The following is a 12,731-nucleotide window of genomic DNA, read 5'->3' as shown; positions in this document are numbered from 1 at the left end:
TGCTGTAAATGTATCTTTCACAGCAGCTAATGCCAGGTGACTTCACTCCTTTTTTCATTTATCTTGCCAAATGATGCTGAAGTGGCATAAAAATAATTGGTCTTTAGACCTGAGTAATACAACCCTTGTAGAGCATTTTTGTCCTCTTGGATACTGTGAGATTGTGGAATTCTGTTTTCCACTCTGAGGAGGAGCACTTGGTCAGAGGAAAGGGATCCCTGGTGGATGTGGGTGTCTGCCCTTTGACAGGCATAGTTGCATGACACAAAGTGATTCAGGTTTGTGGGCTGACCAAGGTGATGGCCTTCCTGACGGCAAAGAGAAACACATTAACTTGTTCCACACTTCAGTTTCCTAAGCCGGGTCTGCAGTCTTCACACACTGAAAAATGGCATAGTTCTTCCCTTCCATTACACCATGCACAACTCAAATGTAGCTTTCCATTTAGGTGATCGCTGAGGAGTTGTCTGGCAACGATGACTACGTTGAACTTTCATTCAGTGCACGGAAATTGGATGACAAGGTAAGCTGCTTGATATTAACCTTTCTGAAAGATATAAGAATGCCCGCAAATATAATTTGATGAGATCTTCCATGACAGATATTTTTTTTACCTTGTGTTATTAAACACATCAGGGTTTTCAGATGGATGTTCACAATGAGGCTTTCCTCGGGTTGCAAGTAATTAAAAAAAAAAAAAATTAAGGAAATCTAATTAAAATCAAGACAAGTTAATTACACTACAACCAAGACAATTTAATTATGTAAAATGCCACACATCAGAAGTGTTTAGAGAAGTGAACTTTCTGTGAGTAGTCAATGATGTTATCATTGAAGTTTCCTAAAATGCAGCTAAAAAACTTCATAACAGCTCAGTCATGATACACGTTTTGTTCAACAAAACATAGCTTGAATGTGAGAAAAAGACTTGCATATTTTTAAAAACCTTTTCCCTCTCTAGGAAAAAAACTTTCCACTGACTCAAACACTACTCAACATTATAAGGAATACCTCTTTCTGAAAATATCTGTTATTGTTTAGCAGTTTACATATAATAAGCATCTCAACACACAGCCCAAGAAAACCTGATGTCTGTTTGTACTACTCTCTGTCATTTCAGTGTAATAGCAGCCATAGGATGCTTTGAGGTGTATGGTCCTTTCTTATTTAGGAAGGTGCTTCTAATTAGAAACATACGGCAGAACTGTAAAAAGCTTTAGGATGGTGATGCCCCAAGTGTGTTCTTGTAAACATCTGACATGAGAGTAGCTTAAAATCAAATCAGTGAGACTACTTTTGGATACATATACATCAGGTTTTCAAAGTCGGGTTGTAACTTATGAAAAATATTTTCAGTTGAAACTACCAGAAAATCTCAGGCAAGCAGAAAGTACACAGAAAGATGAATAGTTCTGGCATATAGCTTTAAAATAAACTTTATAAAATTTATAAAATTTTACTGTGCTCAGGATCATTAACAATCATAAATGATTAGGACCTGAATTTGCTTCTCATCTGAAAGATAAATTACTTTCCTCTTTCAGAGTTGCTGGAGTCTGAGTGGTTTTGAGTTGCATAATTTATTTAGGTGTCAAAATGTAAATTTAACAACCTTTCTTTAGACAGATATCTTTAGAGGTAATTCCCAAACTTGTACAAAAGTTTCTTCCTGTTCTACTTAATGTCACATCAAGGGAAAAGGAAAGGACACAAACAACTTAATAGGACTCCACTTAGTTATTGCTTTCCACAAATGCAAAATGTAACCTGCTTTAAATATTATGATTGCTTCTAGTTCTTGTTGGTATAAATTAAAAGGATACTTGCCAGACTGTAATTCTGAGCCAGGTCAGTGTTGTCTGAGCAACAGTTTTAGAGAGTGATTGAAACACTTTATGGGGATAAGGTGAGAAGGATCACTCTGAAATATTGCAACAGTGTTGTCATTCTTGCAATTTTAAATGTCCAGTCAAGGTGGGCTTCATCTAATAAAGAATTCTTGGATGATGCAGTGTGAAAGTCAAGCAGTGACTCACCATGTCTTATCTGAATCCAAAGTCCTGTCTTCAACTGATGAAAATCTCTGGAAATCTATCGCATTGAAAGAAGTCTTTCAATTTCCTCCAGCTAAAGATGTAGCTCAATACTTGGCTGAAACTTGATTTACTTCCTCTATAAGAAAAATGTACAGCTTATAATGAATTTTGACATTATTAGATGCAAGGAACTATTGGTAATTATTTTTATTAAGGTTTGAAATTACTTAAATTTCACAGTTCAGCCATTGGTGAAAAAGAATGAGTGCTCTGATGTCACAAAAAGGGAAATAAACATAAAGAATTGAAACGAGCTGATTTTGTAAAATCCTAAGCAGGCTTTTGCATGCCTCTCCCCACTCAGAGAAGTGAACACCTGAGTAGAGATGTAATGTCAGAGAAACAAACTGAGGGTTGAAACTGGCTTTGGAGTCTCCTGAAAAACAGAGGAAGCCTCTGTATGTATTTCCTACATGAAGGAAAAATACTTGAACAACACATTTTTGGAAAATTAAAGAAAATTTGTTGATAAGATTTAACAGGCAGGATATGTTTGTTGCATGTTTTTTACTCTCCTCATGTAAAACTGCAAGAATTTTAGAGAAGCTACAGAACAAAGCCTAATAATTTTTTCTTACTGGAGTGGCTGAAACATTCAGTGAAAAATTATAGGAAAAATTATGGATATGAAAGTTTCCTTTAGTTAACTGACTTTAGCAGAAATAAAGGTTATATTTTTTTATTACAGTGCTTATTTGGAAGGTATAACTGCTTTTTCATGTTTTATTGAAGCCCTGTCAGCTCAAATGGCACATCTTTGTTTCAAGAGATCCACTGAGAACACTTCACTGTGGAACAATAACTTTCGGAAAGGTTTTATTGCATTAATAGCTATGTCACAATTACCATAACAAGCAGCTACATTTTTTATGATAGCTATAATAAATTATGAGCACTGGGGCAGGCAAGCTGCTTCTCCTGTTCTGAGAGAAGCAGTTACCATTGTTTGGGAAAGATTATCCAGAAAATATCTGCAAAATATGAGCTAATATTGCTTTTTTTATATAGTTCCGTGCTATTAAACTACTACCAAAAAAAACCTCATCAAATGCCCTGTTGAATAGTATTCAAAATTTTAATCTTCTTGCTGCTTCAGCCCTTTTTTAAGAGACCTTTGACTTGATCCCCAATCCTGAATTTTAAAAATTGTTGGGCTCTGAAAATTAATCTACTAAAAATGTGTCAAACTAGGTGCTTAGAAACAGATGTATCTAAATTTTTTAAGTCAAGGCTATGTACTTGTGTTATTACTGTATAACTGCTACACATACTGAAAGCACAATGTGCATTATACCACCAGCAAATGTATTACATTAATCATTTAATATTATTAAACTAACACGATATATTGCAGCTATTCTTCTTTCAGAGATATTCTTGGGGGATAATGCAAAGCTATTAGATTCAGCATAACAACTGAAAAAAGTTAATTGTGAAAGCAAATGTTTCTTCAGCTTATCATTTCTACTTATTACAAAGCACTTCCAATACAGAAGGATTTTTTTTTTGTTCATACCTCAATTCTGAGAGTAATGAGGTCTTGTTTTTGCATTGGTGGGGGAGTAATATAAACAACCATCCAGCATTAAAATCTTTCCTTTTATGTGGTATTATCTTTGTAGTTAAAACCAGAAATTATTTCCTTTGTGCTGACGTGGTGTTGTACCTTTATGATACTCAGCTAGGAGCAATACTGTATTTTGAGCCTTAAATGAAATCTTGGCTTCCTTTCTGTATGCTCTTGCACACCAGGATACGTACGTTCTTTGGATGTATCATTTGAGGTACTTCCTTTCAAATAACTTATCAAATTTGTGTTTGATAAAGAAACTCTGAACATTAAGCTTTTTACCCAGCTTCAATCAGAACGCTTATGTGTGAGGAGAGGCAACTCAATCTTTTTTAACCCTATGCACTCTGGATTTTTCTGTCATCATGATTAAACCAGCACCCTCCCTCTCTGCTTGTTCTCTTTGCTATACACTGGCAATCTGGCAGAATTTGATCACCAAAATCCCCCATATCCTAGAAGTTTCAAATTTTGAGTGGTGTCAAGGTACTAAATCTACATCAGGGCCTTGAGGCAAACTCTAGAGTTACTTAGTTGAATTTTGCACTGGTTTTACAGAGTTTGACATAAAATGTCCTGTTGACCATGTAGCTGGAACAAATAGCCAAACATATAGCTTTGTTGTTCCATGCTTCCCATGAAAGGATTTGATGAATAAATCTTCACGTGCTTTGCCTCAGCTCTTAAATGGGCCACTAAGTTTTCTCTAGAAAATGAAGAAGCAGATCAATGACTAAACAGTGCTCTCAGGACAGCATTATGTCATTTTTAGGGGATGACAAGGCTTTAGGTTCCTTGAGCCTTGCTCATGGCTTTGTGGTCCATAGGGACATGTGGTCCATTTTCTTCTTCAGACATTCAAATTCAGGTGTCCCCTTTCAAAGCCATGAATTCTTTGTTTGTTTTGAACATAAAATGTTCAGATTTTACAATGGAATTGTAAAAATGCCCTAATAATAAATTTTACCAAGCCCAGACTATGGCTAGCATCTTATCCAAAGTTGTTCCCAAACCAATGGCCTTGCAGTTAATAAAAATAGTTATGGTGGACATTTGGTGAGGAGAAACTAGTAGAATTATATATATTGGAGTAATTTTTACACTATCATAGAAACACTTGGATACTGAACAGAATTTCTCACTTCCCCAAATTGATGTGAGGGTCTGTGGTTTTGGATATGTCCTGCACAGATGAATAATATTCATATGCACAAAGTTAATCATGTGGGTCTTTGGAAGAAGAAAATTAAGAAGGGACTTGAAACTATAGGAAAATGACTTTTAAATCCTACTATTTCAACATGGCACAGTTAGAAATTTGAAAGTTTCTCCTTCCTGGGTTAGCAGCCAGTTACTCTTCTCCCGCACAGCCAGCATGTTCAGAATAAATGAGATGTTGAAACAAGAGATCCTGTAACCACAGTGAAGCAGCACTATAAAAAGTAACTTTATTTAGGTTTGTGTAAGAAAGTTCAGTGTTGTTAGCTGGATACAAGACTAGGAGAAGGTGTTCTGCAGTGTGTGAATGTGAACCTTGGTGTCTGTCACAGATTTGCCTAGAGATATCAAGTTATTTCCTGCATTACACTGCTCTGTTTGTCATATTAGCATGGGTCATGTTACCACATCCTGAAGAGGACTTGCTTCTCTAACCACCACTAATCCATTGTGACAGACTTGTGTTAGTTGGTAGCAGCACAATGTCTTGGCCAATTAACTTCTGTTTTGAGAGGGTAGGTGAAAAGTGTGAAATTCAGCCCCAGTGTGGAATATGCTTCAAAGTGCAATGCATTAGAAAACTGGTGTCAAAAGATCAAACAGGTGTGGAGACAAAAAAAACCAAGCTAGGTTGATGGCAGAGCTAATACTCAGAAAACTGGGCTGGGAGTAGAGAAGGGAAGAGATTGTAAAATGACATTTTACAGTTTTGCATGCCATGATGAAATAGTCAAACTGAGAACAACAACAGTACCATGGGGGAATCCTTGTGAGACAAGGACAAGAAAGAAGTATTGCTGAGAAACACCAAGAGGTCTCACTAAAACTACTCTTCCTTTTCATTAGTCAGGGAAGAACCCAGTGCCTGAAAAGCTCAAAGAAATAGAAGCCTCAAGAGTAACTTGTCCTATATTTTATTTTAGGATTTTTTTAGCAAATCTGATCCTTTTCTGGAGATTTTTCGGGTGAATGATGATGCAACCCAACAACTTGTTCACAGGACTGAGGTAAGGAATAGAGTTGAATTCACATTCCAAGGACACAGATGGGTTGTTAGGAGGCGTAGTTTATGTTTCCCATGTCACAAAGGGAATTGGTTTTAAATGTAGGTGTGCAAACACATTTAAAAACACTTCCTAGTGTTACACTCTACTGTCATTAACTAATGGGTATCAGGTCTTGACTTACGCACCTTACAGTAAAGGAAGATGAAGCCAAAGTCCAAACCTAATTAAACTGGCAGATACTTTGTTGGAAGGTCAGGAGGTGGAAATACTAGATTTAGCCAAAACCCGGCTACACACTGTATAATATTTTCCCATTAATACTATGTTACTTCTTCCCCACATCCTCTCAGGGATTATAATCTGGGTGCTTTACATTTGTGTTTTATCACCCAGTGACATTACTGCTCCATGGTAATGACTGGCACTGTCTTAAAAAAACAGCATTGAGATGTATAGGGTGGAGCTGTGGCAGATGTTAGGGGTTATAAACCTGTTATGGAGTCTACAGAGTTTTCCTAGCAAGGCAATGTGCCTGTAAATTGATCTTGTCCACCCCCATTGCCCAGTCCTGCATGTCTTCCATTGCTTCCAGTTCAGTTCTGCACTCTTTCCCTTGTCAATTATCTCCCACTGAGGCGTGGCAGTGCTGGAGCAATGTCTGTAGCATCATCTGCGGGTGTGTATGGGTACATTTCCCACTCCTGCTCCTTTTGGGGGCTTTGCAGAGGAAGAGTGTTAGAAACTGCCAGTTGCTCAAGGGCTCATATCTCATTGGATGTAGTTCTGAAAACTCCAGCTGAGCTCTGCTTTCTTCTCTTGCTGGTGAATGTACTGTATTGAGAATTGTGGCTCTTGTTAGCATTCTGCTGAGATGTGGAAATGTTAAGGGTTCTCTTTCTTCTTTTCACTTACAGGTTGTGATGAATAACTTAAATCCAGCATGGAAGACCTTTAAAGTGTCTGTAAATTCTCTGTGCAGTGGAGACCAGGATCGCAGGCTAAAGGTCAGAAGTAATTCCTACTTTTTTAATATTTTACTCATAGAAAACAAAAGTTGGTCTCTCTTTTTCAACTGTAGATTGCTATTCTGCACTTCCCTCTTCTTTGATGGAAAAGATGATCACACAGCTGCATTATGATTACCATAATCAAATTAAGGATGCAGAGAAGTGGTAATCCACTGTAATCAGTAGATTATGCTCTATATTTCTTACAGTAACCTCAAAAAGTAAGGGGCTGTTTTTCCCAATCAGCTGGATAATTTAAATCCAGCATCATTTAACTGGTGAAAGTATACTCAGGGGAAGAGGCAGCCCTACCACAATTTTAACTACTATTTCCTCACTTCTATATCTGGAGGCCTTCTGTAAAAGAAACACTGAAATAGGAGATTTTTTATTATACTTGAAGAATAGGATGGCCACAAAAAGACATGCGCCATAGTAATGAAAGAGTTTCTAGTCAGCAGAAAGACAGATAATTGGGAATCTGGAGCTTTGTATAGAAAAAATCATCTGCTTTTGGCTAATTTGGCTTAAATCAAGTCTTTATCCAATTGTTTCTATCTTCTGACCAGGTTTAAGGCTAATGCTAAATTAAAAAACATCCAACAAAGAGCACTGGTCTGCAGTGTCTATTCAGACTTTTATACCTGATGAAAGGATATTGGACCCAAAAGTATGACTATTTTTTTTCTTACTATACCAAATTACTTAATAGAATTTTATTTTGTCCTTGCAAACATTTCTTTCATCATTATAGCTGCAAAACCGTGCAGAAGGGGACTTGTCATTTTTCACTCCTTACTTACTGCAGGATGTACTGTGAAGATGGAAAAAATAAAATGCTGATGAGGATATGTTACAGTGCACATCTTTATTGTAATTTTTTAACCTTTCCACAGATGTGTGGAAAGGGTAAAAAAGCTGTCTTATGAATGCTTGGATTCACAAAATTAGCCCTGTTATTATGGAACAACATATAAATTTGAGTCAAGAGATGGATCAGATTTCTGCTGCTGAAATGAAAAGCAGAATTAGCACAGCACTGCCTTCATCACATTGTGTACATGTGGTCTTGAAATCACTTAGGTGAGAAAACCTAGGAAGAGAAGCAAACAACATATGAAGTCTAGGATGTGAGAACAAGTGGCAAGTCCATAAGGGTAGAGAAATGAGGTTCCACAGGGAGAAAAATGCTCTTATCTCTCAAATTGAGGTGAGAAGCTATAAGAAAGGCTCAGATTTCAGTGTGGGCAGGAGAAGATGGGTCTGGGAATAAAGGTGGTCTTTTGAGCTATGAGCAGAGACAGTAGTCAAAATTGTTTGCAGACAAGCTGCCAAAAGACAGGCTGAAAAGGGAGAAGTGAAGAGGAACAAGAGTTGTCCCTAAGGACTGCCTGCAGAGAAGATATGGGGAAAGTCAGTGAAAGAATGGCTGAAGAAGAAAACCAGAGCAAACTGGGTCCTATGAACCTACTGAGAATTTTCAAGACAGTCTTTTTTTCCCCTCTTTTTTGGAGAATTTTTTGTGGTTTTTGTTTGTGTATGCAAATGTTTGCAGCCCTGCTTTAGATATCTGAGTATTTGCCTGAGGCTACAGTTCAGCCATTTGCAGAAAAGCTAAAAGTACTAAGATTTGCATCAGATCATTCATGAGTACAGGAATATTTTAAAACTAATTATGGATGTAAAATAATAAAAAAGCTTGATACTTATTTCAAACTCAGGCCTTTTATAACTTTTGGTGAGTGTAAGATAAGACTGTTATGGTAGAGCAGCCACCCAAAACACTTGTGTTTGAGAGACCGCATATAATACTTGTCAGATAATTATTTGCTTCTTCTCTAGATGGTCTATAACCTAGGAATTGGATGGCAGCTAGGACAGAAGAGTGAAAACTCTAAGAATTGGAGAGATAGAGTGTCTGTGACTGGTATAGCACTGTATGAATGTTTATACTTTGATTTACTCTGATTCTCTAAGCATTCCCCTCTTTGCATTACCATATTTTGGAAAGTTTGACTTCAGTTGCTTTGTTTCACTTCATAAAGTATATAGCAATATGTTACTGCTAAGTGTTGGAAGAGTTCCCTGTGCCTTATTTAACGTGGGGGAGATTTAGTGTATTCCAGCTGCCTTGCTGAGCACCAGCTTCTTGCCAAGATTGTTTGATCACTGTGAACAGTAATTGCATAAGGCTGGGTAGTTTTGTGTCTCTTCCTGCTGTTAGTTTTTAATATATTCTGAAGGCATAATCGAAGTTAAGGCTTAAAGAGGCACCAGAAGGGCTTGGAGGGAGCTATCAGCTTGTGGAAATCCTCAACTGCAGACATCTTGCAATTGTGCCTACCTTTGGTTTATGTCTGTAGGCTATTTGGAAGCCTGAAATCCTGGCCCTTCATCTCTGCCACTGAATTCACATAGGTACTGAGCTTAGTGGTCAGATTTGTGTAGTGGGGAATGAGGATTAACATGGGAAAAGTACCCTAGAACAACTCACAGAAAGTCATTCAGCTTACAGGAAGTTTGCTCTTCATAAGTCTTGCACACAAAGCAGTCTTTACACTGTCTGAGCATTTGAAACTTTCTGGTTTAAAATGTCCATTTAGAAAGATAAGATGAGCAAGGTCACTAAAATCAAAGCAACCAATAGTTAGGGTCTGCCAAAAGTCTTTTTGCATTCTTTACAAAGTCTGTTAATTTTAATTCCTTATGGGCTTTTAAAGAAAAAACTAATTTTGCTTTATTTAGCTGTGGTGCAGAGAATAATGAACATTTTATTCCTCTCAGGACATCTTGTAAAACTTTATTGCAATTATTGCTGCTCTAGGTTTTATTATGAAAAGTATATATTAGATTTATGAACCTAGTGAGCTTTTCTTCCCAGACAGTAAAACCATCCAAGAAGTCTGGTCACGCCTCAGTGCCAATCATACCTTCTTTTAATGCTAACAGGACAGACAATTAGTATATGCATTGAAGGGAACAAAATACCTCTTAGATCCAAAAGTAGCGCATTGCTTTTCTGATATGTAAAGATTTTCAAATCACAAAAGTGACTACTGACAAATCTGAGTGAGGATTGTACTCCGAGGGCAGGTTTATCCTAGTCTGTTCTGCTGAAATTCCTGTAAATTTGGCATTCAAATCTGGCTTCAGCATGCGAGTTATGTTGCTGTCAATGGTTTCTCTGAAATACAAGATTATATTGTGGTTACTTTCTGGTAGGGATCATTTACTGCCCACCCATTCTAATAGTTGCAGGGTTCTTCTTTCTCTATAGAAGTCCTGAGAATGTATACAGAAAAATAATCCCCTCTTTGTTTTGGTATTAGGTGCTATAATACTTGGTAAATAAATGCCTAACAAGGTGCTTGTTAGCCAAAGGCCAAACAGGGCATATGACATACAATAATTCTGTCTCCTGCTGAGAAGAAGAGAACCTCCTCAAACGAAGTTCTGTTCACAGGGAAAAGTAGGAACTGAGGAAAATAAATCTGTAATAAAAATGTTTCTGAGGTGAACTGATAAGCTGCTAGGAGAGTGGGAAGCACATGTCATATCTGTATAGAAAGCCCTTTCCATCTTCCACCTACACAGGGGAAATTTTCAAAGGAAGCATGTCCATTAGGTATTTTTCTACCTTTCAAAAATCTGTCTGTTGCAATTATATCAATGTTGGCAGCTTGTTTACTGCTTCATCCTTGCATGACCCAGATTACAGGTGCTGATCACAGTGAAATTGGTGCAGTTGTGAGTGGGACACACAGCCATGATTACCAGGGCTGTTCCATACACTGGGTTATAGGGCCTCTCTGTGTGGGTTTGAATGGCTCTTTGCACCCTGAAGCCCCCAGACAGTACTGTTTCTTTCTTTTGGTAACCATGGGAAGGTTGCCTCTTCCTGTGCACTTCTTATGAGGCTAAAACTTGGTTCTGCCATTCTTCTCCATTTTCTTTTATGTCCAGTTGACTCCCATGGCTCTGTCCATCTGATCTGCTGGAGTAGCTGTGTTTTAGCACATGCAGTGTTTGGGTTTCTGCTGAGAAGTCTTCTTCCATATTTTTGTAAACCCCAGTGTATCTATGATGCTCTTAGTCCTAGCAAGGTGCACTCCAGGTGACTTTAAGGTCATTTTCAATTTATTTCCATATTAAGATCTTGCTAAATAGGTCCCTTTCCAATGTGAATTTTCTACATTTTTTGGGTAGGTCATTCTTAACAAGGTCTTCTTGAGAGACCTGCACTTTGCTTAAATTAGTAATCTATGCAGTGCTGCTTCTGCCTTGTTGATACTATTATATAATGTGAACCTCATTACAATATTAATAGAAGAAGCTCCACAGCTTACAAGAAAGATCTTGGCATTGTTCTGCATGCAAATAGATAATCACTTGATTTTAATTTTATTAATTAAAATCATTACATGATAATTTGTTCTTAATATAACAATCACTTCCCCAGTGTCTGCTATTGCATTTTTGGGGGTGGAATGTTGGGTCTTCTTCAGACAGTTGTAACCTTCTGTTTCCTTCTGATTTCTTGAAAGTGTTGACTCTTTAATGCAAAATTATGGATCATTAGGGGAAGAAATTGGTTCTTATAGAATGTCTGCTCCATTCTGAGTTAAGGAAAAGTGAATAGCAGTGGATATTTTGATATTCTCTGAATTATTGTGGCTATGTTTCCTAGATCAATAAGTTTTCAGTGACCTCTAATACTTGCTTATACAGGTGCATTATAAACTGGAAAATAAACCCTCAGTATCTCTGAAAGCCACTAGTGAAAGTAACTGAGCAGAACCTGTGAAGGAGACCAAGTAAAGGTTAAAATACAAGGAATAATATAGTCAGACAAATCCATTAGTGCTTTTATTCTTTCACAGTTTAGCTGTCAGAGTGTTTGAAGCACTAGTATGGAAAGATACAGTTTGTGGTCAACAGCAATAATTTCTGCAGGATTTTGAAAATCATGTGGCTTAAAAGGCAATTCTAGCAGTGTCAAATGATGATTAGAAAGGCATGAACTGAAGGATTTTATACTGTTCCCTAAGAGAAAGCTCATTTATTGTTGCTGTTTTCTTTGGGCTTTTAATTCCATGTAGAAAGAGACTGGCACCAAGAACAAATTACAGCACAGGCTAGATGTGCTGGTTATTTTCTTGATTGGGTGATTTCAGTCATACTTGATTAACTAAGCAGTTCTACATTTTCCCTTCAATTTACTCACCAAATTAATGCCAGTGGAGCCAATCATTCCCTGCTTGCTTAGCCTGGTGTTATTGAAGAGGTGTTTGCAAATGGAGTCCTTCTTGTAGAAAATGTTCAAAAATAAAGAAGAGGGACTCAACCTTTACATGCCTTTAGTATGAATCAAAAGATACTTTCAAATTTCTTTTTCAGTGAGTTGTTTCCTTTTCATTAGGTCAAAGCATTTTCCTGGAATCTGTAGAATAATTGCCTCACTCTTGGAGAAAGCCACTCTTTCTTTATAGCCTGAATAATATTTATTTATTTATTAGCCGCTGCAAGGATGTTATCATGTTGTGAATTTTCAGCAAAGTTCTTCTAGAGCTAGAGTGTGCAGCTGATAATTTTGGATAATAGAAAGTTCCTTCTTGGTGCTTAAAAGAAAACAAATAGGCTTAAATATTAGGATGAGGTGTATATTTAGTAAGCTAAGAGAAATATTTAAGTGCATACTGCTTCATGAACATAGGAGTTTTAATACAGTCTTCAGAGAGAATGATGCATTATTTTGAGGATTATTATAAAATTTATCAACACATTGTGAAAGGCAGTGACTTAGACCTTCTTGCATAAATACCATCAAACCTTA

General features: G+C 37.1%; 1 protein-coding gene across 2 annotated transcripts in view; it reads left to right on the top strand.

Moving 5' to 3' along the window:
* Nucleotides 1-12,731, top strand: part of CPNE4 (copine 4) — a 225,596-nt gene that overhangs the window by 132,119 nt on the left and 80,746 nt on the right. For both annotated transcript variants that reach the window (XM_064416034.1, XM_064416045.1), the window contains 3 exons: nt 449-523; nt 5,808-5,891; nt 6,806-6,895. In XM_064416034.1, the coding sequence (XP_064272104.1) occupies nt 449-523; nt 5,808-5,891; nt 6,806-6,895 (249 nt within the window). The remainder of the gene's footprint in view (nt 1-448; nt 524-5,807; nt 5,892-6,805; nt 6,896-12,731) is intronic.

This window comes from Passer domesticus, chromosome 1 (genome assembly GCF_036417665.1).
Source record: "Passer domesticus isolate bPasDom1 chromosome 1, bPasDom1.hap1, whole genome shotgun sequence".
Classification (NCBI taxonomy): Eukaryota; Metazoa; Chordata; class Aves; order Passeriformes; family Passeridae; genus Passer; species Passer domesticus.
The sequence above is the reverse complement of the archived record's forward strand: the minus strand, read 5'-3'. Positions and strand labels throughout refer to the sequence as shown.